At 38.0% G+C, this 26,847-nt stretch overlaps 1 protein-coding gene and 2 long non-coding RNA genes across 3 annotated transcripts; all 3 read right to left on the bottom strand.

The window, feature by feature from the left end:
- Positions 1 to 5,195: 5,195 nt before the first annotated feature.
- LOC122334055 lies at positions 5,196 to 6,927 on the bottom strand. The gene is made up of 3 exons (XR_006248714.1): positions 6,711 to 6,927; positions 6,536 to 6,621; positions 5,196 to 6,076 (listed from the first exon to the last, which is right to left on the bottom strand). It is a non-coding gene; the product is annotated as an uncharacterized LOC122334055 (long non-coding RNA).
- A 96-nt stretch (positions 6,928 to 7,023) lies between these two features.
- Positions 7,024 to 25,106, bottom strand: LOC122334032 (mucin-5AC-like; the record flags this gene model as incomplete). The annotated part of the gene is made up of 5 exons (XM_043231922.1): positions 24,984 to 25,106; positions 22,386 to 23,559; positions 21,650 to 21,881; positions 19,829 to 20,347; positions 7,024 to 7,209 (listed from the first exon to the last, which is right to left on the bottom strand). Coding segments are annotated over exons 1-5 (2,172 nt in total), but the record flags the coding sequence as incomplete, so codon positions are not given.
- On the bottom strand, positions 17,864 to 19,766 carry LOC122334033. Its single transcript, XR_006248713.1, has 3 exons — positions 19,551 to 19,766; positions 19,376 to 19,461; positions 17,864 to 18,914 (listed from the first exon to the last, which is right to left on the bottom strand). It is a non-coding gene; the product is annotated as an uncharacterized LOC122334033 (long non-coding RNA).
- Positions 25,107 to 26,847: the final 1,741 nt, after the last annotated feature.

Below are 26,847 nucleotides of genomic sequence, written 5' to 3'. Positions count from 1 at the left end.
AGATTTTTTGGTTTGTGAACTAAAACAGGCCCTTCAAACTTCAAACCAAGTTGGTTTTAAATCCAAGTGTATACGTGAGAAGAAAATGAACTTATATCTCATTGTCAAACATATTGTCATAAGAGAACGGTAAGTTTATTTAGGTTTCGTGAAATTTCTCCATGACTGACTCTGGTTAATCAGCATTTCATTGAGCGGTTGTCTGGATAATTGCCAAGTTTCTACAAGCTTTCACCTTTTTCAGTCAGAAGATCGTTACAGAGCGTGACTTGCCAATATGACTTCTTCCTCGTTAGATGTATGCGAATGCACTTTTGTGGTGTATTAAAGTGACAGTCTGCCCAAAATGAACTTATCCATGATTGAGCCAACGATGTTCAGTATCTCCATATGTGTTCAGATGAAAAAAAACAAACTCATCTACTTCTTTGGTCCATTTCTTTTCCATTTTTCTTTGACTGTGGTGCCATTTTTTCAGGTTTGGTCTATAGTTTGTGTTTTTTGCTTCTGCGTATTATAGAGCCAACTGGATTATTAATACAGTTATAACTGTGTGGGTGTTAGTATGCATTTAAATATCACCTATAGATGAGCGTCAGATTTTCTCATGGCGTGGTAAATATCGAATGAATAATGTTAACGATGTAGCCTTGAGTGAAGGTTTCACTTTTTGTGTTCACACAAGCGCATCTGATCACAATCCTCCCTGCTTGGAAGTTTTTTTAATCAAATCCTTCAGAAAAGACAATTTAGATACAGCTTCAAATGTAGAATAAGACACTATCCAGTAAAAAAGCCAAACTCGAAATGCTGGAGCACGGCCTCAAGGTTAGGACTTTGCGAACGCTGTTACATTTTGAAGTGTGGGCGTGCAAAGCGAACAAATAAAAAATAAAACCGTTTCACTTTATTCCAAGAAGTACAGAAACGAACAGTGCAAGTAATTTAATAAAAGCGTTTGTGATAAATCGCGTCTCTTGAAGTCTTCGATTTCTTTGGTGCAGTAAAAAAAACGTACCCTGTTGAAATGTGTGGCGAACGATGACTCCCTGAAAAACTGTGGCCATTTTGCCTCGACGTTAGTGATGAGCTGCATCACATAGTTAGTGGAAGCAGGGATGAGTTTAACGGGTTTAAAACCAAAAGATTAAGAACAGAAAATGTTGTTGCCTTCACATGTGGACCGATGTCCTATTAACATCGATTGAAGGAGCTTTAATAGGAACGTGGGTCCCATCAGTGCATCAATCGCATTTGGAAACCCTGAAATAGAAAGTGATGTGGAAGTATCAAGTTTTCCCAGATGCTCCGCATCGCCCCATCGTGGAGAAACCGTCCTGACGCGAAACTACGAAGAGCGCCGGCCCACGAGGTTTCACAAGGCTCGTTAAACGAAGCGATGATTCCTTTGAAAAACGGACGTTCGTTCATGATATGAAAACACCTTGTATAATTGTCACCAAAAGGGCCTCTGAAAAGAACTTGCCCTGAAACACGAGCTGCTGCAGGTCACCTTCAGGGAGCACGTTGCTATGGTTACTAACATAACCGGAAAGTTACCTCTATCTCTATTGACTGAGTTGTAGATGCATTTGATTGAGGTGTTATGTGTAAGAAAAGTAAATAAAACAACCAAAAAGGCAGCAGCGACCAATAGCTCAAAAACTGCATCCGTCGAATGAATGTTGATTAGAAGGGAGTGGTTAAGTTTTTTGTTTGTTTTATTTGAAGTTTTGTCTTTCGTGCTACCGTTCGACGTGATCATCTCCTCGTTTCAGACCTTTTAAAATGCAGATTTCCTTAACGACAGAAGCCTTTTCGTATGAAACACTGGCTAGAACATGTTGTATATGTTAGGATTTGTTACCTGTTACTATAAAGGCGACCGAATACAGCCAACGGATGAGCTCCAACTAAAGATTTTGCGATTTCAGTGTAGTTCACAACCTGCGCTACATATTTCATTATCACTTATATGACTGAATTCATTTTTCGACACAGACACAGTAATAATAAGTTGTATGGCAGCTCGAGTTTTGCTCGTAATTGAGGAATGTATTTTACTGTCTTTTTTGGCTGATTGATTTGTAAAGTAACAAACAATTAATGCATCTAATGAAATTGCTCGCGTATGTTGATGTTGTTGTTGATTAAGAGGCGTTTGTGGTGTCCGTGTAAAAAAAGTAAAAATAACGTTTCTTTTAAAATCCAAAAAATTGCCCCAAGGGTTCATGGAAAAGATGTATCGCGCATGAATATACCTCCATATACATCACATAACTAAAATATTTCAATTTAAATAGACATCTTAAATGTTGGTATCGATCCACAAGTAAGTAAACAAATACATTAAAAAAAAATTATACTGCCTTTAAACTCCACCTACCCACTAATTTTAAGTAATATATGTTCTCATTATGAGTCAGTAGTAATATATAATACATATATATATATATATAAACATTTCCAAACATTACGTCAAGTATGTAAATGTCCTTAAGGATAAGGAACAACAATATAAATAGCTGAGAATGCTTTGTATTATTGTGTGAATGGTCACAATATATTAAATCGCTTTGTGTTTCTCGTGACATAATGTTTCTGGGTCACGGGTGGATCTGCATTCCAGCAAACCTGAAAGTGATTTCAGACTACGTCAGCTACACAGTTAGCGGAATGTGTTTGATGAGAAAAAGCTCTTTCGTAACACAGATTCCAGACAATCAGCCGGTTTTTAAAAAAAAAAAAGCTTTTATTAAGGATTTTTTCTTCTGGATAAAGGTTCTTTCACATTGACCCTCGTCTGCTGTTGAAAACAGGATTCATAACGTCACAAAACATAAGAAAACCAACAAACATACAGTCAAGTGCAATCAATAAACATCTAATATTGGTAGTTTTCATAAATGTCAAATAACGAATATCTGAATCTATCATGTTTTTAGCCGTTATTTCCACAAAAGTAATTTTTTTAGATATCAACCTAAACTTTTGTGCACAACTTTGCTCAAATGATATGGCTTTGATTTAGTTGTAAATATGTTTTGTAAAATATGCTATATATTTACATTTATATGATACATATTAAATTATTATACATTTAAACTTCTATCACTTATTTACTCTTATAAATTGGTGATGTTTTATCTTTTAAAAGACACCAATCCTAATTTTGCGCTCTGACGTATTTAAGTTTGGGAACAATTTTAGCTACAAAAGTCATTTTTATGTCTATGCACAAAAAGTGGGACAAACAACAACAACAAAGTTAAATAGTATTTCAGATAGACAGAAAAAATGGTATTTTTTTAAAAATAGGCGGGTCAAATTGACCCGGGCACGGTATGAACAACTTTTTTTGGACATGTCATGAATCGCGACTCTCCGCTCGATCGCAGTCCGTGTGAACGAGTCCCAGGAGAGCCGGACGGAGCGCGTTTCTCTTGATCCGGGCTCTCACGTCCTTCAGGATCTCCCTCAAGCACGCGCGACTCTCTGTACGACGCAAGTAGTCGTGCCCGAAGATGAACACGATCAAGGAGCACTTAATGGCTCTCTGCTTTCCGCCGACGTTTCGGCTCGAGCTCACGGTTTTGTTCTGGAGCGGGTCTGGTCTGTGGCTCCGGCTGCAGTCATCGGATCGATCTGCGATCGGCTGATCGGGGCTGCACGCGTTCGTTTGGAGTTTGATTTCGCCGTTGCCAGCGCGGTCGCCGGTTTCTTCACGCTCCCCGTTACTAAACATATCAGCGACGAAGTCCCGTAACACGCCGGTGTCTCCATCGGGATCCCTCGCAGCGCTGATTAAATGAATGTTACTTTTTCCACCGATCTGGTGCAGAATTTGTTGGAACGGATCGTCGCGCTCGCTCTCGACAGCCATCGCCGTCTCCGCCGGAGCAGCTCGTTTGTTCCTTCCGGAGAAGACAAAATTGTCAACGCGCAAAACTTATCTGAAAAACTCACTTGAGGGCATTTTGGCGACGGAGTCTCAAGTAGAAGTTGACGTGTCTCCGCCTCGTGCGTGGGCGGGGTTTATTTACACAGCTCGCGGCGAAGGTGGAAGTGGTACGCCTCTTCTGATTGGCCGAGCGCCTGTGTGGGCGGGGATTAGGCGCGCGTGATTGACAAGTTAGTGGAACGAGTTAGAGAGGCGTAGTTTCTCTGATTGGCCTAGCGCGTCTGTGGGCGGGGTTTAGTAAGATAAAGCCGTGATGATGAAATCTTTAATCTTATTATTATTTAACACTTTATTCTAAGTTTATCTTAATTGAATTTCAACAGTATATTGAATGGTAACAGTCCCCTCTTTGGTGATTGTTTTTCCTCAGTAGGTTTTGAATCATGTATAGCCTAATACACAGAGTCTGGACTGTTTACATGGCTTTATTATTTGTATTGATTAGACATGCATTTAATATATATTTATATTTAAACAGTTCTGATATATATATATATATATATATATATATATATATATATATATATATATATATATATATATATATATATATATTTAATTGAATAAATAAATAACTAGCTTTGGTATTAATGATGAACTGAAGGTAAACAATCCTACTGACCTTTAACCAGCCCTGACCATTTACATTCTGCTAAAATGTCAAGTTTAGTTATTTTTCTATGAAATGAAGTACAATTAAATTACTATAATACTACTTTGTGTGATTTGTGTGTAGTAATGACATTATTTAACTTGATAGCTGCTGACACACACACACACACACACACATATATATATATATATATATATATATGTGTGTGTGTGTGTGTGTGTCTGTGTGTGTCTGTGTGCGCATGTGTAAAGTAAGTTATAATAAAAATGGAACAAAAATCATATTTATTGGATTTAAGCCTCATGACAAAAATGCAATCAGACATTTTCAACATTTACATGTTTTTATTGAATCAAAATCTTTTATTATATATATATATATATATATATATATATATATATATATATATTTTTTTTTTTTTTTTTTTTTTTTTACATGGATAAACATCACAAATCAGTAAAGTATGCAAGATTTTCAGTATGAGGAAATATCATGATTTCCATCATTCATTTCTGATATCACTGTTTTCAGGTATTTCAGATGAGATTAAAAGATTTTCTGTTGTCTAGATTTCTTAATAATCTTGATAAATTTGAAAAAAATCAAGAAGAGGACAGAGAAGAGGTTACGCTTAGAAATAAAGCAAGCCCTGCAAAATTTAAATCATTTTTCTGTCAAATTGGTTTAAAAACAAATCTGATACTTATGCTTTTTCATAAGAGTTTTAGTTTTCATCACCGGTTGATCAGCATTTTGTAACCTGCCAAGGCATTTCAACATTGATGAGCATTTACCAGATATTTTAAATACTTCATGACTTCATAACTACATACTAATGTCTTCCAAATAACGTGCACACATCTGGTGTTTCTGGAGTTTATGGGTTAAATCTCAAAAATTAAAGATGTCACAAAGGGGATCTAATGCAGAAGTACTTTTATTCACAAAAAATAAGAAATTAAAAACAAGAACAGAGCAACCAGCTCCTAAGCAATGAGAAATAACAAAGATTTGACAATAAATAATCAAGATGACGTAAAAGAAACGAACAGCAGGTGTGAAAAAGTGAATCAATCAATGAGGAACATCAGAAACAAACTGAAAACCTGATCGCCTGTGATTCAACCACCGTAACTACATTAGCATTTATTTAAAACGTTATATCACTTATAAATCTGTAGCCTATTTACACTAACAAATTTTTTGCCTATTGTCTCGAAAGACTTACCTAGCTAATATCTAGCAAGATGGATGCAACCCGTTCTGGCGTTCTTCAAATTTGAGATGTTATACGGGAGCTTTTAATCGTTCACACTGAAGGAGCAGAAAACGTTTAATCTGAAGCAACGATGCACATGAAATGAAAAACATTTTTTTAGTTGACTGCCTGATCGTTTCGTTCAAAGACTGCAGCTTTCCGCGTCAGATCCTCAAGTCAATAGTTTTTTTGATTTCCTCACGGTAATCCTGATGTTCCCACTGCTGTTTGTGTACTTGAAAAACTGCAAGGAAAATTGATAAGCATATTGATAACCAATAGGCAGAATCCGCCTTATTGCTTTTACACTCATTTAGCTGGTGCATCTTATGTTAGACAGGTTATGTATGCAGGCTTCGAAATGGCCCTTAAAGGGTTAATTCACCCCCAAATTGCTCCATCTGCCATCAGCGGTTTAACCGTAATAATATGAATAATATTATGGTGTGGCCGTCAACGGGACAGTCACAAGCCTCCGTTTTTCATCAAAACGTAAATTTAGGACAACATGAGGGTAAGTGATTGATGACTACCTTTTTTATTTTGGGGTGAAGTGACCCTTTAACATTTAACTCAGCATTTGCTTGAGTTGTGGTACTCTCCATGAAGAATTGGAGAAGAATTGTTGAATAAAGTCATTATTTTTGCCAAAGAGTTATTGTTATATGTGAAAAATGTGTATTAATGACAAAAATCAACTTACCTTTTCAAGATATGTAACGATTTCATCATTCCTCAGCTCAACGAAGGATCTCATTTTGAAATTAATGTACGCAACTGCTGTCATGTCTATAAAAATCAAATTCAAATCAGATTCATATCAGCATAGATTAATAAACCTTAATTTTTTTTGGGTGAACAAAATCTAATTGGCTTACTTCGCAGGACAGCTTCTGGAGATAATGCTGTTGACTGACTTGCTGGTTGAGTTGTTGTCAGTGAAGAGGTAGATGATGTTAATGCAGTTGATATCAATGTTGATGATACAGATGTTGTTAAAAGAATGGTAGATATTGGCACAGTTGTTGTAAGAGTGGTAGATGTTGGCGGAGTTGTTGTGGTAGATGTTGGGGCAGTTGTTGTTGTTGTTAGCTTGGTAGAGGTTGGCGGAGTTGTTGTGGTAGATGTTGGCACAGTTGTGGTAGATGTTGGTGCAGTTGTTGTTGTTAGAGTGGTATATGTTGGCTCAGTTGTTGTGGTAGATGTTGGCTCAGTTGTTGTGGTAGATGTATATGTTGGCGCAGTTGTTGTGGTAGTTGTTAGAGTGGTATATGTTGGCTCAGTTGTTGTGGTAGATGTTGGCTCAGTTGTTGTGGTAGATGTTGGCGCTGTTGTTGTGGTAGATGTTGGTGCAGTTGTTGTTGTTAGAGTGGTAGACTTTGGCACAGTTGTTGTTGATGGAGTGGTAGATGTTAGTGCAGTTGTTGTTAAAGTGGTAGATGTTGACTCAGTTGTTGTTGATAGAGTGGTAGATGTTGGCTCAGTTGTTGTGGTAGATGTTGGTTCAGTTGTTGTGGTAGATGTTGGATCGGTTGTTGTTGTTAGAGTGGTAGATGTTAGCTCAGTTGTTGTTGTTAAAGTGGTAGAAGTTGGCTCAGTTGTTGTTGTTAGAGTGGTAGATGTTGGTTCAGTTGTTGTGGCAGATGTTGGTGCAGCTGTTGTTAGAGTGGTAGATGTTGGCTCAGTTGTGGTGGTAGATGTTGGCTCAGTTGTTGTTGATAGAGTGGTAGATGTTAGCGCAGTTGTTGTGGTAGGTGTTGGCTCAGCTGTTGTTGATGATATAGTGGTAGATTTTGGCTCAGTTGTTGTGGTGGATGTTGGTGCACTTGTTGTGGTAGATGTTGGTGCAGTTGTTGTTAGAGGTAGATGTTGGTTCAGTTGTTGTTAAAGTGGTAGATGTTGACTCAGTTGTTGTTATTAGAGTGGTAGATGTTGGCACAGTTGTTGTTGATGGAGTGGTAGATGTTGGTGCAGTTGTTGTTGATGGAGTGGTAGATGTTGGTGCAGTTGTTAAAGTGGTAGATGTTGACTCAGTTGTTGTGGTAGAGTATTGGCGTAGCTGTTGTTGATAGAATGGTAGATGTTGGCTCAGTTGTCGTTGATAGATAGTGGTAGATGTTAGCTCAGTTGTTGTTGTTAGAATAGTAGATGTTGTGGTAGATGTTGGCTCAGTTGTTGTGGTAGATGTTGGCTCAGTTGTTGTGGTAGATGTTGGTGCAGTTGTTGTTGTTATTAAAGTGGTAGATGTTGGGGCAGTTGTTGTGGTAGATGTTGGCGGAGTTGTTGTGGTAGATGTTGGTGCAGTTGTTGTTGATAGAGTGGTAGATGTTGGCTCAGTTGTTGTGGTAAGTATTGGCGCAGCTGTTGTTGACAGAATGGTGGATGTTGGCTCAGATGTTAGCTTGTTGTTGTTAGAATAGTAGATGTTGGCTCAGTTGTTGTGGTAGATGTTGGTGCGGTTGTTGTGAGTGGTAGATGTTGGCGGAGTTGTTGTGGTAGATGTTGGCTCAGTTGTTGTGGTAGATGTTGGCTCAGTTGTTGTTGTTAGAGTGGTAGATGTTGGTTCAGTTATTGTGGTAGATGTTGGCGCATCTGTTGTTGTTAGAGTGGTAGATGTAGGCTCAGTTGTTGTTGTTAGAAAAGTAGATGTTGGCTCAGTTGTTGTGGCAGATGTTGGTGCAGCTGTTGTTGTAGAGTGGTAGATGTTGGCTCAGTTGTGGTTGATAGAGTGGTAGATGTTGTCTCAGTTGTTGTGGTAGATGTTGGCTCAGTTGTTGTTATTAGAGTGGTAGATGTAGGCTCAGTTGTTGTTGTTAGAGTGGTAGATGTAGGCTCAGTTGTTGTTGTTTGAGTGGTAGATGCTGGTGCAGCTGTTGTTGTTAGAGTGGTGGATGTTGGCTCAGTTGTTGTGGTAGATGTTGGCTCAGCTGTTGTTGATAGAGTGGTAGATGTTGGCTCAGTTGTTGTTGATAGAGTGGTAGATGTTGGTGCAGTTGTTGTGGTAGATGTTGGTGCAGTTGTTGCAAGAGTGGTAGATGGCTCAGTTGTTGTGGTAGATGTTGGTGCAGTTGTTGTTGTTAGAGTGGTAGATGTTGGCTCAGTTGTGGTGGTAGATGTTGGCTCAGTTGTTGTTGATAGAGTGGTAGATGTTGGCTCAGTTGTTGTTGATAGAGTGGTAGATGTTGGTGCAGTTGTTGTGGTAGATGTTGGTGTAGTTGTTGCAAAGAGTGGTAGATGGCTCAGTTGTTGTGGTAGATGTTGGCTCAGTTGTTAGAGTGGTAGATGTTGGTTCAGTTATTGTGGTAGATGTTGGCGCATCTGCTGTTGTTAGAGAGGTAGATGTTGGCTCAGTTGTTGTTGTTAGAGTGGTAGATGTTGGCTCAGTTGTTGTGGTTGTTAGAATAGTAGATGCTGGCTCAGTTGTTGTGGCAGATGTTGGTGTAGCTGTTGTTGTTAGAGTGGTAGATGTTGGCTCAGTTGTTGTGGTAGATGTTGGCTCAGCTGTTGTTGATGATAGAGTGGTAGATGTTGGCTCAGTTGTTGTTGATAGAGTGGTAGATGTTGTCTCAGTTGTTGTTGTGGTAGATGTTGGCTCAGTTGTTGTTGTTAGAGTGGTTGATGTTGGCTCAGTTGTTGTGTGTAGATGTTGGCTCAGTTGTTGTGGTAGATGTTGGCTCAGTTGTTGTTGTTAGAGTGGTAGATGTTAGCTCAGTTGTTGTGGTAGATGGTAGCTCAGCTGTTGTTGTTAGAGTGGTAGATGTTAGCTCAGTTGTTGTTGTTGTTAGAGTGGTCGATGTTGGCTCAGTTGTTGTAGTAGATGTTGGCTCAGTTGTTGTTGTTAGAGTGGTAGATGTTGTCTCAGTTGTTGTGGTAGATGTTGGCTCAGTTGTTGTGGTAGATGTTTGCTCAGATGTTGCTTGTTGTTGTGGTAGATGTTAGCTCAGTTGTTGTTGTGGTAGATGTTAGCTCAGTTGTTGTTGTTAGAGTGGTAGATGTTGGCTCAGTTGTTGTGGTAGATGTTGGCTCAGTTGTTGTTGTTAGAGTGGTAGATGTTAGCTCAGTTGTTGTGGTAGATGTTGGCTCAGTTGTTGTTGTTAGAGTGGTAGATGTTAGCTCAGTTGTTGTGGTAGATGTTGGCTCAGTTGTTGTTGATAAAGTGGTAGATGTTGGCAGAGTTGTTGTTGATAAAGTGGTAGATGTTGGCAGAGTTGTTGTTGATAAAGTGGTAGATGTTGGCATAGTTGTTGTTGTTAGAGTGGTAGATGTTGGCTCAGTTGTTGTAGTAGATGTTGGCTCAGTTGTTGTTGTTAGAGTGGTAGATGTTGGCTCAGTTGTTGTTGGTAGATGTTGGCTCAGTTGTTGTTGTTGTTAGAGTGGTAGATGTTGGCTCAGTTGTTGTAGTAGATGTTGGCTCAGTTGTTGTTGATAAAGTGGTAGATGTTGGCAGAGTTGTTGTTGATAAAGTGGTAGATGTTGGCAGAGTTGTTGTTGATAAAGTGGTAGATGTTGGCAGAGTTGTTGTTAGAGTGGTAGATGTTGGTGCAGTTGTGGTAGATGTGGTAGATGTTGGCAGAGTTGTTGTTGATAAAGTGGTAGATGTTGGCAGAGTTGTTGTTGATAAAGTGGTAGATGTTGGCAGAGTTGTTGTTGTTAGAGTGGTAGATGTTGGTGCAGTTGTGGTAGATGGAGCCGTTGTTGTTTCTGTCACAGGGGTAGATTTGGTTTCAGTTGTTTCAGCTTTTGTTGTTGATTCAGATGTAGATGTTAATGTAGTTAATGTTTCAGTTGTAGACGTGGGTTCAGTTGTTGTCTCAGTTGTTTCAGCTGTTGTCGTTGATTCAGATGGAGATGCTGATGTAGGTAATGTTTCATTTGTAGACGTGGGTTCAGTTGTTGTTTCTGTTGTTTGAGCAGCTGATGCAAATGAACATAAAACAGTATAACTTCAATAGACGATAGAAGAAAAAAACATTTACATATGGCAGAGAACAGTGATCTTTACAAGCAAAGTATTAACCAGGGGGTGTTATCTATTGGTGTAATGCATCTTCAGCTGCTTCAGATTGGTGACTGTCTCTAATAAAGGCATCCTACTGGTAGGACAGGTGAACAGTGAAAACTGACAATGTGAGACAGAAAACAACAAATCAATATCCTCTGAATTATTTTAAAAAACCTTGTTAACGAGAAACATCAATTGCCAGTAACAGCAATTTCTTGTTTTTGCAGGAAGTACTTTAGTTTTGTCTTTTCTTGGCAGTTTGATTTAGAATTTGATGAGCAGTTATTAAGAAATGTAAGGAATTATAATTGTAGAGCAAGAGTTGATTTAAAAGGTACTGATAAACTTGCAGAATTAGACATAATCTACTTTCGCAAAGAGCAGTTTCACTACTGAATCCCTTGTTTAATCTACTTTCACATGTATTATGAATCACTAAATTTTAGTTTTTATTTCAAACACTAAAGCAAACGTCTGCCAATTTTGGCATCAAACTCAATTGCAGAAATAAATACAAACTGTTTCCCAGAACACTAGCCAAGTTCTTCCTCCAAGTTTTGCTCTGTTGGGCTGTCGCAATGCTCAAACAAACAGACCAATGTTTTGATAGAAGCAGAGAGCCATAGTGTAAAAAATCTGTGACATTTACAAAATACCAGCAGCTGTGGTTGCCAGAACTTAGCAGCAACATGTGGTAGCAACATTTTAGGATTTACAAACGCTACTTAATTTAATTAAAATGTATTTCAGTAACTGATATAATGTAAATATACTGAAATATCTGTTATAACATTCAAATATACTGATAACCGTAAGGCGCAGATCTAATGTCCGAAGTAAGCTATACCATAATCTGGGACCAGCTGCAGAAAAAAACAAGAGCGGGAACTTGCAAGCGTTGTTTACCAGAGGATCAAGAGTTTGAAAAGACTGTTGGTAACTGAGAAGCTTATCCTGATAGGATGGGGCTACACCATTTAATGCTTTAAAAACAAATAATGAAATCTCAAAATGGATTCTATGCTGCACCAATGAAGAGATGCTAAGACTGGGGAAATACTTTTGCCTCTTCTAGTGCTGTATTTTGAACAAACTCCAAGCGACAGGCAACAACGAAGATTCATTGAGACCAACTGCAATAGTCTAGTCTGGAATAAATGATTTTTATTGTAAGATTACTAGAAATATCAGAGATAGCACCAATAGGCCCAAAGATAGCAATCACAGATTTGCTCTCTCGTTTAATTAAAGGAGTTTATGGAATATAAAACATCATATCAGGACATCTCACTTCACTTAACAGATTAATATTATGATATTTAGATTTAAATCTTACCTGTTGGTATTGATCCACCGATCAGTAAAACCAATCCAGTGAGCATAATAAATCGAAACATCTTTTTTTTTTAATCTCCAAAAAACCTAACATGAGTAATGCGAACCTCGAGATTAATTTTCTTCTTCTGCCTGACTGATGCGTTTGACATAAAAATAAAACTTGTCTTTAAACTCCACCCACCAATTCATTTGTACTAATATAACAGGTTCTCAGAGTAAGTCCCTTTAAGATCAACGAGCACATAATAAAAATGTATTAATATTCAATTTCTCACTCAAATGTCTGTGAAACTCGTTCAGTTTATGTCTCAGCTGTTTAACGTTTATGAAATGAACGCATCGAGAAATTGGATTTCGTTCACAGTGTTTTATTATTTAATATTTCTCTGCAAAAATAAAAAAATGCAGAAAGCTATTAACTCAAAAATGCTTTTACTAAGAAAAATGATTGCTTTGAAGTAGATTTTGCATTTGGCTGCAACATGTTGCAAGTCGGTAAGGAAACTTATGGCACAATTTTAGTATGAGGAAATGAAATTCCCATCATTCACTTTTGGTCACACTCTATTGGCTGTAGAGGATATAAAAAACTTGATGCGTTCATAATATCAGTGTCATCTATAATCTTATCTATAAGTTCCTTACTAATCTTGATGAAATAGATTTTTTTGGTTTGTGAACTAAAACAGGCCCTTCAAACTTCAAACCAAGTTGGTTTTAAATCCAAGTGTATACGTGAGAAGAAAATGAACTTATATCTCATTGTCAAACATATTGTCATAAGAGAACGGTAAGTTTATTTAGGTTTCGTGAAATTTCTCCATGACTGACTCTGGTTAATCAGCATTTCATTGAGCGGTTGTCTGGATAATTGCCAAGTTTCTACAAGCTTTCACCTTTTTCAGTCAGAAGATCGTTACAGAGCGTGACTTGCCAATATGACTTCTTCCTCGTTAGATGTATGCGAATGCACTTTTGTGGTGTATTAAAGTGACAGTCTGCCCAAAATGAACTTATCCATGATTGAGCCAACGATGTTCAGTATCTCCATATGTGTTCAGATGAAAAAAAACAAACTCATCTACTTCTTTGGTCCATTTCTTTCCATTTTTCTTTGACTGTGGTGCCATTTTTTCAGGTTTGGTCTATAGTTTGTGTTTTTGCTTCTGCGTATTATAGAGCCAACTGGATTATTAATACAGTTATAACTGTGTGGGTGTTAGTATGCATTTAAATATCACCTATAGATGAGCGTCAGATTTTCTCATGGCGTGGTAAATATCGAATGAATAATGTTAACGATGTAGCCTTGAGTGAAGGTTTCTTTTTTGTGTTCACACAAACGCATCTGATCACAATCCTCCCTCGCCGGAAGTTTTTTTTTAATCAAATCCTTCAGAAAAAGACAATTTAGATACAGCTTCAAATGTAGAATAAGACACTATCCAGTAAAAAAGCCAAACTCGAAATGCTGGAGCACGGCCTCAAGGTTAGGACTTTAGAACGCTGTTACATTTTTGAAGTGTGGGCGTGCAAAGCGAACAAATAAAAATAAAACCGTTTCACTTTATTCCAAGAAGTACAGAAACGAACAGTGCAAGTAATTTAATAAAAGCGTTTGTGATAAATCGCGTCTCTTGGAAGTCTTCGATTTCTTTGGTGCAGTAAAAAGAAACGTACCCTGTTGAAATGTGTGGCGTAACGATGACTCCCTGAAAAACTGTGGCCATTTTGCCTCGACGTTAGTGATGAGCTGCATCACATAGTTAGTGGAAGCAGGGATGAGTTTAACGGGTTTAAAACCAAAAGATTAAGAACAGAAAATGTTGTTGCCTTCACATGTGGACCGATGTCCTATTAACATCGATTGAAGGAGCTTTAATAGGAACGTGGGTCCCATCAGTGCATCAATCGCATTTGGAAACCCTGAAATAGAAAGTGATGTGGAAGTATCAAGTTTTCCCAGATGCTCCGCATCGCCCCCATCGTGGAGAAACCGTCCTGACGCGAAACTACGAAGAGCGCCGGCCCACGAGGTTTCACAAGGCTCGTTAAACGAAGCGATGATTCCTTTGAAAAACGGACGTTCGTTCATGATATGAAAACACCTTGTATAATTGTCACCAAAAGGGCCTCTGAAAAGAACTTGCCCTGAAACACGAGCTGCTGCAGGTCACCTTCAGGGAGCACGTTGCTATGGTTACTAACATAACCGGAAAGTTACCTCTATCTCTATTGACTGAGTTGTAGATGCATTTGATTGAGGTGTTATGTGTAAGAAAAGTAAATAAAACAACCAAAAAGGCAGCAGCGACCAATAGCTCAAAAACTGCATCCGTCGAATGAATGTTGATTAGAAGGGAGTGGTTAAGTTTTGTTTGTTTTATTTGAAGTTTTTGTCTTTCGTGCTACCGTTCGACGTGATCATCTCCTCGTTTCAGACCTTTTAAAATGCAGATTTCCTTAACGACAGAAGCCTTTTCGTATGAAACACTGGCTAGAACATGTTGTATATGTTAGGATTTGTTACCTGTTACTATAAAGGCGACCGAATACAGCCAACGGATGAGCTCCAACTAAAGATTTTGCGATTTCAGTGTAGTTCACAACCTGCGCTACATATTTCATTATCACTTATATGACTGAATTCATTTTTCGACACAGACACAGTAATAATAAGTTGTATGGCAGCTCGAGTTTTGCTCGTAATTGAGGAATGTATTTTACTGTCTTTTTGGCTGATTGATTTGTAAAGTAACAAACAATTAATGCATCTAATGAAATTGCTCGCGTATGTTGATGTTGTTGTTGATTAAGAGACGTTTGTGGTGTCCGTAAAAAAAAAAAGTAAAAATAACGTTTCTTTTAAAATCCAAAAAATTGCCCCAAGGGTTCATGGAAAAGATGTATCGCGCATGAATATACCTCCATATACATCACATAACTAAAATATTTCAATTTAAATAGACATCTTAAATGTTGGTATCGATCCACAAGTAAGTAAACAAATACATTAAAAAAAATTATACTGCCTTTAAACTCCACCTACCCACTAATTTTAAGTAATATATGTTCTCATTATGAGTCAGTAGTAATATATAATACATATATATATATATATAAACATTTCCAAACATTACGTCAAGTATGTAAATGTCCTTAAGGATAAGGAACAACAATATAAATAGCTGAGAATGCTTTGTATTATTGTGTGAATGGTCACAATATATTCGTCGCTTTGTGTTTCTCGTGACATAATGTTTCTGGGTCACGGGTGGATCTGCATTCCAGCAAACCTGAAAGTGATTTCAGACTACGTCAGCTACACAGTTAGCGGAATGTGTTTGATGAGAAAAAGCTCTTTTCGTAACACAGATTCCAGACAATCAGCTTCGGTTTTTTAAAAAAAGCTTTTATTAAGGATTTTTTCTTCTGGATAAAGGTTCTTTCACATTGACCCTCGTCTGCTGTTCAAAACAGGATTCATAACGTCACAAAACATAAGAAAACCAACAAACATACAGTCAAGTGCAATCAATAAACATCTAATATTGGTAGTTTTCATAAATGTCAAATAACGAATATCTGAATCTATCATGTTTTTAGCCGTTATTTCCACAAAAGTAATTTTTTTAGATATCAACCTAAACTTTTGTGCACAACTTTGCTCAAATGATATGGATATGGCTTTGATTTAGTTGTAAATATGTTTTGTAAAATATGCTATATATTTACATTTATATGATACATATTAAATTATTATACATTTAAACTTCTATCACTTATTTACTCTTATAAATTGGTGATGTTTTATCTTTAAAAAGACACCAATCCTAATTTTGCGCTCTGACGTATTTAAGTTTGGGAACAATTTTAGCTACAAAAGTCATTTTTATGTCTATGCACAAAAAGTGGGACAAAAACAACAACAACAAAGTTAAATAGTATTTCAGATAGACAGAAAAAATGGTATTTTTTTAAAAATAGGCGGGTCAAATTGACCCGGGCACGGTACGAACAACTTTTTTTGGACATGTCATGAATCGCGACTCTCCGCTCGATCGCAGTCCGTGTGAACGAGTCCCAGGAGAGCCGGACGGAGCGCGTTCTCTTGATCCGGGCTCTCACGTCCTTCAGGATCTCCCTCAAGCACGCGCGACTCTCTGCACGACGCAAGTAGTCGTGCCCGAAGATGAACACGATCAAGGAGCACTTAATGGTTCTCTGCTTTCCGCCGACGTTTCGGCTCGAGCTCACGGTTTTGTTCTGGAGCGGGTCTGGTCTGTGGCTCCGGCTGCAGTCATCGGATCGATCTGCGATCGGCTGATCGGGGCCGCACGCGTTCGTTTGGAGTTTGATTTCGCCGTTGCCAGCGCGGTCGCCGGTTTCTTCACGCTCCCCGTTACTAAACATATCAGCGACGAAGTCCCGTAACACGCCGGTGTCTCCATCGGGATCCTCGCAGCGCTGATTAAATGAATGTTACTTTTTCCACCGATCTGGTGCAGAATTTGTTGGAACGGATCGTCGCGCTCGCTCTCGACAGCCATCGCCGTCTCCGCCGGAGCAGCTCGTTTGTTCCTTCCGGAGAAGACAAAATTGTCAACGCGCAAAACTTATCTGAAAAACTCACTTGAGGGCATTTTGGCGACGGAGTCTCAAGTAGAAGTTGACGTGTCTCCGCCTCGTGCGTGGGCGGGGTTTATTTACACAGCTCGCGGCGAAGGTGGAAGTGGTACGCCTCTTCTGATTGGCCGAGCGCCTGTGTGGGCGGGGATTAGGCGCGCGTGATTGACAAGTTAGTGGAACGAGTTAGAGAGGCGTAGTTTCTCTGATTGGCCTAGCGCGTCTGTGGGCGGGGTTTAGTAAGATAAAGCCGTGATGATGAAATCTTTAATCTTATTATTATTTAACACTTTATTCTAAGTTTATCTTAATTGAATTTCAACAGTATATTGAATGGTAACAGTCCCCTCTTTGGTGATTGTTTTTCCTCAGTAGGTTTTGAATCATGTATAGCCTAATACACAGAGTCTGGACTGTTTACATGGCTTTATTATTTGTATTGATTAGACATGCATTTAATATATATTTATATTTAAAATTTGTTCTGATATATATATATATATATATATATATATATATATATATATATATATATATATATATATATATATATATATATATATTTAATTGAATAAATAAATAACTAGCTTTGGTATTAATGATGAACTGAAGGTAAACAATCCTACTGACCTTTAACCAGCCCTGACCATTTACATTCTGCTAAAATGTCAAGTTTAGTTATTTTTCTATGAAATGAAGTACAATTAAATTACTATAATACTACTTTGTGTGATTTGTGTGTAGTAATGACATTATTTAACTTGATAGTTGCTGACACACACACACACACACACACATATATATATATATATATATATATATATGTGTGTGTGTGTGTGTGTGTGTGTGTGTGTGTGTGTGCATGTGTAAAGTAAGTTATAATAAAAATGGAACAAAAATCATATTTATTGGATTTAAGCCTCATGACAAAAATGCAATCAGACATTTTCAACATTTACATGTTTTTATTGAATCAAAATCTTTTATTATATATATATATATATATATATATATATATATATATTTTTTTTTTTTTTTTTTTTTTTTACATGGATAAACATCACAAATCAGTAAAGTATGCAAGATTTTCAGTATGAGGAAATATCATGATTTCCATCATTCATTTCTGATATCACTGTTTTCAGGTATTTCAGATGAGATTAAAAGATTTTCTGTTGTCTAGATTTCTTAATAATCTTGATAAATTTGAAAAAATCAAGAAGAGGGACAGAGAAGAGGTTACGCTTAGAAATAAAGCAAGCCCTGCAAAATTTAAATCATTTTTCTGTCAAATTGGTTTAAAAACAAATCTGATACTTATGCTTTTTCATAAGAGTTTTAGTTTTCATCACCGGTTGATCAGCATTTTGTAACCTGCCAAGGCATTTCAACATTGATGAGCATTTACCAGATATTTTAAATACTTCATGACTTCATAACTACATACTAATGTCTTCCAAATAACGTGCACACATCTGGTGTTTCTGGAGTTTAAGGGTTAAATCTCAAAAATTAAAGATGTCACAAAGGGGATCTAATGCAGAAGTACTTTTATTCACAAAAAAATAAGAAATTAGAAACAAGAACAGAGCAACCAGCTCCTAAGCAATGAGAAATAACAAAGATTTGACAATAAATAATCAAGATGACGTAAAAGAAACGAACAGCAGGTGTGAAAAAGTGAATCAATCAATGAGGAACATCAGAAACAAACTGAAAACCTGATCGCCTGTGATTCAACCACCGTAACTACATTAGCATTTATTTAAAACGTTATATCACTTATAAATCTGTAGCCTATTTACACTAACAAATTTTTTGCCTATTGTCTCGAAAGACTTACCTAGCTAATATCTAGCAAGATGGATGCAACCCGTTCTGGCGTTCTTCAAATTTGAGATGTTATACGGGAGCTTTTTTAATCGTTCACACTGAAGGGAGCAGAATCTAATCTGAAGCAACGATGCACATGAAATGAAAAACATTTTTTTAGTTGACTGCCTGATCGTTTCGTTCAAAGACTGCAGCTTTCCGCGTCAGATCCTCAAGTCAATAGTTTTTTTGATTTCCTCACGGTAATCCTGATGTTCCCACTGCTGTTTGTGTACTTGAAAAACTGCAAGGAAAATTGATAAGCATATTGATAACCAATAGGCAGAATCCGCCTTATTGCTTTTACACTCATTTAGCTGGTGCATCTTATGTTAGACAGGTTATGTATGCAGGCTTCGAAATGGCCCTTAAAGGGTTAATTCACCCCCAAATTGCTCCATCTGCCATCAGCGGTTTAACCGTAATAATATGAATAATATTATGGTGTGGCCGTCAACGGGACAGTCACAAGCCTCCCGTTTTTCATCAAAAACGTAAATTTAGGACAACATGAGGGTAAGTGATTGATGACTACCTTTTTTATTTTGGGGTGAAGTGACCCTTTAACATTTAACTCAGCATTTGCTTGAGTTGTGGTACTCTCCATGAAGAATTGGAGAAGAATTGTTGAATAAAGTCATTATTTTTGCCAAAGAGTTATTGTTATATGTGAAAAATGTGTATTAATGACAAAAATCAACTTACCTTTTCAAGATATGTAACGATTTCATCATTCCTCAGCTCAACGAAGGATCTCATTTTGAAATTAATGTACGCAACTGCTGTCATGTCTATAAAAATCAAATTCAAATCAGATTCATATCAGCATAGATTAATAAACCTTAATTTTTTTTGGGTGAACAAAATCTAATTGGCTTACTTCGCAGGACAGCTTCTGGAGATAATGCTGTTGACTGACTTGCTGGTTGAGTTGTTGTCAGTGAAGAGGTAGATGATGTTAATGCAGTTGATATCAATGTTGATGATACAGATGTTGTTAAAAGAATGGTAGATATTGGCACAGTTGTTGTAAGAGTGGTAGATGTTGGCGGAGTTGTTGTGGTAGATGTTGGGGCAGTTGTTGTTGTTGTTAGCTTGGTAGAGGTTTCATGGAGTTGTTGTGGTAGATGTTGGCACAGTTGTGGTAGATGTTGGTGCAGTTGTTGTTGTTGTTAGAGTGGTAGATGTTGTCTCAGTTGTTGTGGTAGATGTTGGTTCAGTTGTTGTGGTAGATGTTGGATCGGTTGTTGTTGTTAGAGTGGTATATGTTGGCTCAGTTGTTGTGGTAGATGTTGGCTCAGTTGTTGTGGTAGATGTTGGCGCTGTTGTTGTGGTAGATGTTGGTGCAGTTGTTGTTGTTAGAGTGGTAGACTTTGGCACAGTTGTTGTTGATGGAGTGGTAGATGTTAGTGCAGTTGTTGTTAAAGTGGTAGATGTTGACTCAGTTGTTGTTGTTAGAGTGGTAGATGTTGTCTCAGTTGTTGTGGTAGATGTTGGTTCAGTTGTTGTGGTAGATGTTGGATCGGTTGTTGTTGTTAGAGTGGTAGATGTTAGCTCAGTTGTTGTTGTTAAAGTGGTAGAAGTTGGCTCAGTTGTTGTTGTTAGAGTGGTAGATGTTGGTTCAGTTGTTGTGGCAGATGTTGGTGCAGCTGTTGTTGTTAGAGTGGTAGATGTTGGCTCAGTTGTGGTGGTAGATGTTGGCTCAGTTGTTGTTGATAGAGTGGTAGATGTTAGCGCAGTTGTTGTGGTAGGTGTTGGCTCAGCTGTTGTTGATGATATAGTGGTAGATTTTGGCTCAGTTGTTGTGGTGGATGTTGGTGCACTTGTTGTGGTAGATGTTGGTGCAGTTGTTGTTAGAGAGGTAGATGTTGGCTCAGTTGTTGTTAAAGTGGTAGATGTTGACTCAGTTGTTGTTATTAGAGTGGTAGATGTTGGCACAGTTGTTGTTGATGGAGTGGTAGATGTTGGTGCAGTTGTTGTTGATGGAGTGGTAGATGTTGGTGCAGTTGTTGTTAAAGTGGTAGATGTTGACTCAGTTGTTGTGGTAAGTATTGGCGTAGCTGTTGTTGATAGAATGGTAGATGTTGGCTCAGTTGTCGTTGATAGAATGGTAGATGTTAGCTCAGTTGTTGTTGTTAGAATAGTAGATGTTGTGGTAGATGTTGGCTCAGTTGTTGTGGTAGATGTTGGCTCAGTTGTTGTGGTAGATGTTGGTGCAGTTGTTGTTGTTGTTAAAGTGGTAGATGTTGGGGCAGTTGTTGTGGTAGATGTTGGCGGAGTTGTTGTGGTAGATGTTGGTGCAGTTGTTGTTGATAGAGTGGTAGATGTTGGCTCAGTTGTTGTGGTAAGTATTGGCGCAGCTGTTGTTGACAGAATGGTGGATGTTGGCTCAGTTGTTGTTGTTAGAATAGTAGATGTTGGCTCAGTTGTTGTGGTAGATGTTGGCGGAGTTGTTGTGGTAGATGTTGGCGGAGTTGTTGTGGTAGATGTTGGCTCAGTTGTTGTGGTAGATGTTGGCTCAGTTGTTGTTGTTAGAGTGGTAGATGTTGGTTCAGTTATTGTGGTAGATGTTGGCGCATCTGTTGTTGTTAGAGTGGTAGATGTAGGCTCAGTTGTTGTTGTTAGAAAAGTAGATGTTGGCTCAGTTGTTGTGGCAGATGTTGGTGCAGCTGTTGTTGTTAGAGTGGTAGATGTTGGCTCAGTTGTGGTTGATAGAGTGGTAGATGTTGTCTCAGTTGTTGTGGTAGATGTTGGCTCAGTTGTTGTTATTAGAGTGGTAGATGTAGGCTCAGTTGTTGTTGTTAGAGTGGTAGATGTAGGCTCAGTTGTTGTTGTTTGAGTGGTAGATGCTGGTGCAGCTGTTGTTGTTAGAGTGGTGGATGTTGGCTCAGTTGTTGTGGTAGATGTTGGCTCAGTTGTTGTTGATAGAGTGGTAGATGTTGGCTCAGTTGTTGTTGATAGAGTGGTAGATGTTGGTGCAGTTGTTGTGGTAGATGTTGGTGCAGTTGTTGCAAGAGTGGTAGATGGCTCAGTTGTTGTGGTAGATGTTGGTGCAGTTGTTGTTGTTAGAGTGGTAGATGTTGGCTCAGTTGTGGTGGTAGATGTTGGCTCAGTTGTTGTTGATAGAGTGGTAGATGTTGGCTCAGTTGTTGTTGATAGAGTGGTAGATGTTGGTGCAGTTGTTGTGGTAGATGTTGGTGTAGTTGTTGCAAGAGTGGTAGATGGCTCAGTTGTTGTGGTAGATGTTGGCTCAGTTGTTAGAGTGGTAGATGTTGGTTCAGTTATTGTGGTAGATGTTGGCGCATCTGCTGTTGTTAGAGAGGTAGATGTTGGCTCAGTTGTTGTTGTTAGAGTGGTAGATGTTGGCTCAGTTGTTGTTGTTAGAATAGTAGATGTTGGCTCAGTTGTTGTGGCAGATGTTGGTGTAGCTGTTGTTGTTAGAGTGGTAGATGTTGGCTCAGTTGTGGTGGTAGATGTTGGCTCAGCTGTTGTTGATGATAGAGTGGTAGATGTTGGCTCAGTTGTTGTTGATAGAGTGGTAGATGTTGTCTCAGTTGTTGTGGTAGATGTTGGCTCAGTTGTTGTTGTTAGAGTGGTAGATGTTGGCTCAGTTGTTGTGGTAGATGTTGGCTCAGTTGTTGTGGTAGATGTTGGCTCAGCAGTTTTTGTTAGAGTGGTAGATGTTAGCTCAGTTGTTGTGGTAGATGGTAGCTCAGTTGTTGTTGTTAGAGTGGTAGATGTTAGCTCAGTTGTTGTTGTTAGAGTGGTCGATGTTGGCTCAGTTGTTGTAGTAGATGTTGGCTCAGTTGTTGTTGTTAGAGTGGTAGATGTTGTCTCAGTTGTTGTGGTAGATGTTGGCTCAGTTGTTGTGGTAGATGTTTGCTCAGTTGTTGTTGTTAGAGTGGTAGATGTTAGCTCAGTTGTTGTGGTAGATGTTAGCTCAGTTGTTGTTGTTAGAGTGGTAGATGTTGGCTCAGTTGTTGTAGTAGATGTTGGCTCAGTTGTTGTTGTTAGAGTGGTAGATGTTAGCTCAGTTGTTGTGGTAGATGTTGGCTCAGTTGTTGTTGTTAGAGTGGTAGATGTTAGCTCAGTTGTTGTGGTAGATGTTGGCTCAGTTGTTGTTGATAAAGTGGTAGATGTTGGCAGAGTTGTTGTTGATAAAGTGGTAGATGTTGGCAGAGTTGTTGTTGATAAAGTGGTAGATGTTGGCATAGTTGTTGTTGTTAGAGTGGTAGATGTTGGCTCAGTTGTTGTAGTAGATGTTGGCTCAGTTGTTGTTGTTAGAGTGGTAGATGTTGGCTCAGTTGTTGTGGTAGATGTTGGCTCAGTTGTTGTTGTTGTTAGAGTGGTAGATGTTAGCTCAGTTGTTGTGGTAGATGTTGGCTCAGTTGTTGTTGATAAAGTGGTAGATGTTGGCAGAGTTGTTGTTGATAAAGTGGTAGATGTTGGCAGAGTTGTTGTTGATAAAGTGGTAGATGTTGGCAGAGTTGTTGTTGTTAGAGTGGTAGATGTTGGTGCAGTTGTGGTAGATGTGGTAGATGTTGGCAGAGTTGTTGTTGATAAAGTGGTAGATGTTGGCAGAGTTGTTGTTGATAAAGTGGTAGATGTTGGCAGAGTTGTTGTTGTTAGAGTGGTAGATGTTGGTGCAGTTGTGGTAGATGGAGCCGTTGTTGTTTCTGTCACAGGGGTAGATTTGGTTTCAGTTGTTTCAGCTTTTGTTGTTGATTCAGATGTAGATGTTAATGTAGTTAATGTTTCAGTTGTAGACGTGGGTTCAGTTGTTGTCTCAGTTGTTTCAGCTGTTGTCGTTGATTCAGATGGAGATGCTGATGTAGGTAATGTTTCATTTGTAGACGTGGGTTCAGTTGTTGTTTCTGTTGTTTGAGCAGCTGATGCAAATGAACATAAAACAGTATAACTTCAATAGACGATAGAAGAAAAAAACATTTACATATGGCAGAGAACAGTGATCTTTACAAGCAAAGTATTAACCAGGGGGTGTTATCTATTGGTGTAATGCATCTTCAGCTGCTTCAGATTGGTGACTGTCTCTAATAAAGGCATCCTACTGGTAGGACAGGTGAACAGTGAAAACTGACAATGTGAGACAGAAAACAACAAATCAATATCCTCTGAATTATTTAAAAAAAACCTTGTTAACGAGAAACATCAATTGCCAGTAACAGCAATTTCTTGTTTTTGCAGGAAGTACTTTAGTTTTGTCTTTTCTTGGCAGTTTGATTTAGAATTTGATGAGCAGTTATTAAGAAATGTAAGGAATTATAATTGTAGAGCAAGAGTTGATTTAAAAGGTACTGATAAACTTGCAGAATTAGACATAATCTACTTTCGCAAAGAGCAGTTTCACTACTGAATCCCTTGTTTAATCTACTTTCACATGTATTATGAATCACTAAATTTTAGTTTTTATTTCAAACACTAAAGCAAACGTCTGTCAATTTTGGCATCAAACTCAATTGCAGAAATAAATACAAACTGTTTCCCAGAACACTAGCCAAGTTCTTCCTCCAAGTTTTGCTCTGTTGGGCTGTCGCAATGCTCAAACAAACAGACCAATGTTTTGATAGAAGCAGAGAGCCATAGTGTAAAAAAATCTCTTACAAAATACCAGCAGCTGTGGTTGCCAGAACTTAGCAGCAACATGTGGTAGCAACATTTTAGGATTTACAAACGCTACTTAATTTAATTAAAATGTATTTCAGTAACTGATATAATGTAAATATACTGAAATATCTGTTATAACATTCAAATATACTGATAACCGTAAGGCGCAGATCTAATGTCCGGAAGTAAGCTATACCATAATCTGGGACCAGCTGCAGAAAAAAAACAAGAGCGGGGAACTTGCAAGCGTTGTTTACCAGAGGATCGAAGAGTTTGAAAAGACTGTTGGTAACTGAGAAGCTTATCCTGATAGGATGGGGCTACACCATTTAATGCTTTAAAAACAAATAATGAAATCTCAAAATGGATTCTATGCTGCACCAATGAAGAGATGCTAAGACTGGGGAAATACTTTGCCTCTTCTAGTGCTGTATTTTTAACAAACTCCAAGCGACAGGCAACAACGATGATTCATTGAGACCAACTGCAATAGTCTAGTCTGGAATAAATGATTTTTATTGTAAGATTACTAGAAATATCAGAGATAGCACCAATAGGCCCAAAGATAGCAATCACAGATTTGCTCTCTCGTTTAATTAAAGGGAGTTTATGGAATATAAAACATCATATCAGGACATCTCACTTCACTTAACAGATTAATATTATGATATTTAGATTTAAATCTTACCTGTTGGTATTGATCCACCGATCAGTAAAACCAATCCAGTGAGCATAATAAATCGAAACATCTTTTTTTTTTAATCTCCAAAAAACCTAACATGAGTAATGCGAACCTCGAGATTAATTTTCTTCTTCTGCCTGACTGATGCGTTTGACATAAAAATAAAACTTGTCTTTAAACTCCACCCACCAATTCATTTGTACTAATATAACAGGTTCTCAGAGTAAGTCCCTTTAAGATCAACGAGCACATAATAAAAATGTATTAATATTCAATTTCTCACTCAAATGTCTGTGAAACTCGTTCAGTTTATGTCTCAGCTGTTTAACGTTTATGAAATGAACGACGAGAAATTGGATTTCGTTCACAGTGTTTTATTATTTAATATTTCTCTGCAAAAAATAAAAATGCAGAAAGCTATTAACTCAAAAATGCTTTTACTAAGAAAAATGATTGCTTTGAAGTAGATTTTGCATTTGGCTGCAACATGTTGCAAGTCGGTAAGGAAACTTATGGCACAATTTTAGTATGAGGAAATGAAATTCCCATCATTCACTTTTGGTCACACTCTATTGGCTGTAGAGGATATAAAAAACTTGATGCGTTCATAATATCAGTGTCATCTATAATCTTATCTTCTAAGTTCCTTACTAATCTTGATGAAATAGATTTTTTTGGTTTGTGAACTAAAACAGGCCCTTCAAACTTCAAACCAAGTTGGTTTTAAATCCAAGTGTATACGTGAGAAGAAAATGAACTTATATCTCATTGTCAAACATATTGTCATAAGAGAACGGTAAGTTTATTTAGGTTTCGTGAAATTTCTCCATGACTGACTCTGGTTAATCAGCATTTCATTGAGCGGTTGTCTGGATAATTGCCAAGTTTCCTTTTTCAGTCTGAAGATCGTTGCAGAGCGTGACTTGCCAATATGACTTCTTCCTCGTTAGATGTATGCGAATGCACTTTTGTGGTGTATTAAAGTGACAGTCTGCCCAAAATGAACTTATCCATGATTGAGCCAACGATGTTCAGTATCTCCATATGTGTTCAGATGAAAAAAAACAAACTCATCTACTTCTTTGGTCCATTTCTTTTCCATTTTTCTTTGACTGTGGTGCCATTTTTTCAGGTTTGGTCTATAGTTTGTGTTTTTTGCTTCTGCGTATTATAGAGCCAACTGGATTATTAATACAGTTATAACTGTGTGGGTGTTAGTATGCATTTAAATATCACCTATAGATGAGCGTCAGATTTTCTCATGGCGTGGTAAATATCGAATGAATAATGTTAACGATGTAGCCTTGAGTGAAGGTTTCACTTTTTTGTGTTCACACAAACGCATCTGATCACAATCCTCCCTCGCCGGAAGTTTTTTTTTAATCAAATCCTTCAGAAAAAGACAATTTAGATACAGCTTCAAATGTAGAATAAGACACTATCCAGTAAAAAAGCCAAACTCGAAATGCTGGAGCACGGCCTCAAGGTTAGGACTTTGCGAACGCTGTTACATTTTTGAAGTGTGGGCGTGCAAAGCGAACAAATAAAAAAATAAAACCGTTTCACTTTATTCCAAGAAGTACAGAAACGAACAGTGCAAGTAATTTAATAAAAGCGTTTGTGATAAATCGCGTCTCTTGGAAGTCTTCGATTTCTTTGGTGCAGTAAAAAGAAACGTACCCTGTTGAAATGTGTGGCGTAACGATGACTCCCTGAAAAACTGTGGCCATTTTGCCTCGACGTTAGTGATGAGCTGCATCACATAGTTAGTGGAAGCAGGGATGAGTTTAACGGGTTTAAAACCAAAAGATTAAGAACAGAAAATGTTGTTGCCTTCACATGTGGACCGATGTCCTATTAACATCGATTG

Source organism: Puntigrus tetrazona, unplaced genomic scaffold, assembly GCF_018831695.1.
Source record: "Puntigrus tetrazona isolate hp1 unplaced genomic scaffold, ASM1883169v1 S000000472, whole genome shotgun sequence".
NCBI classification, from domain to species: domain Eukaryota; kingdom Metazoa; phylum Chordata; class Actinopteri; order Cypriniformes; family Cyprinidae; genus Puntigrus; species Puntigrus tetrazona.
This window is presented reverse-complemented; position numbering and strand designations above follow the sequence as displayed.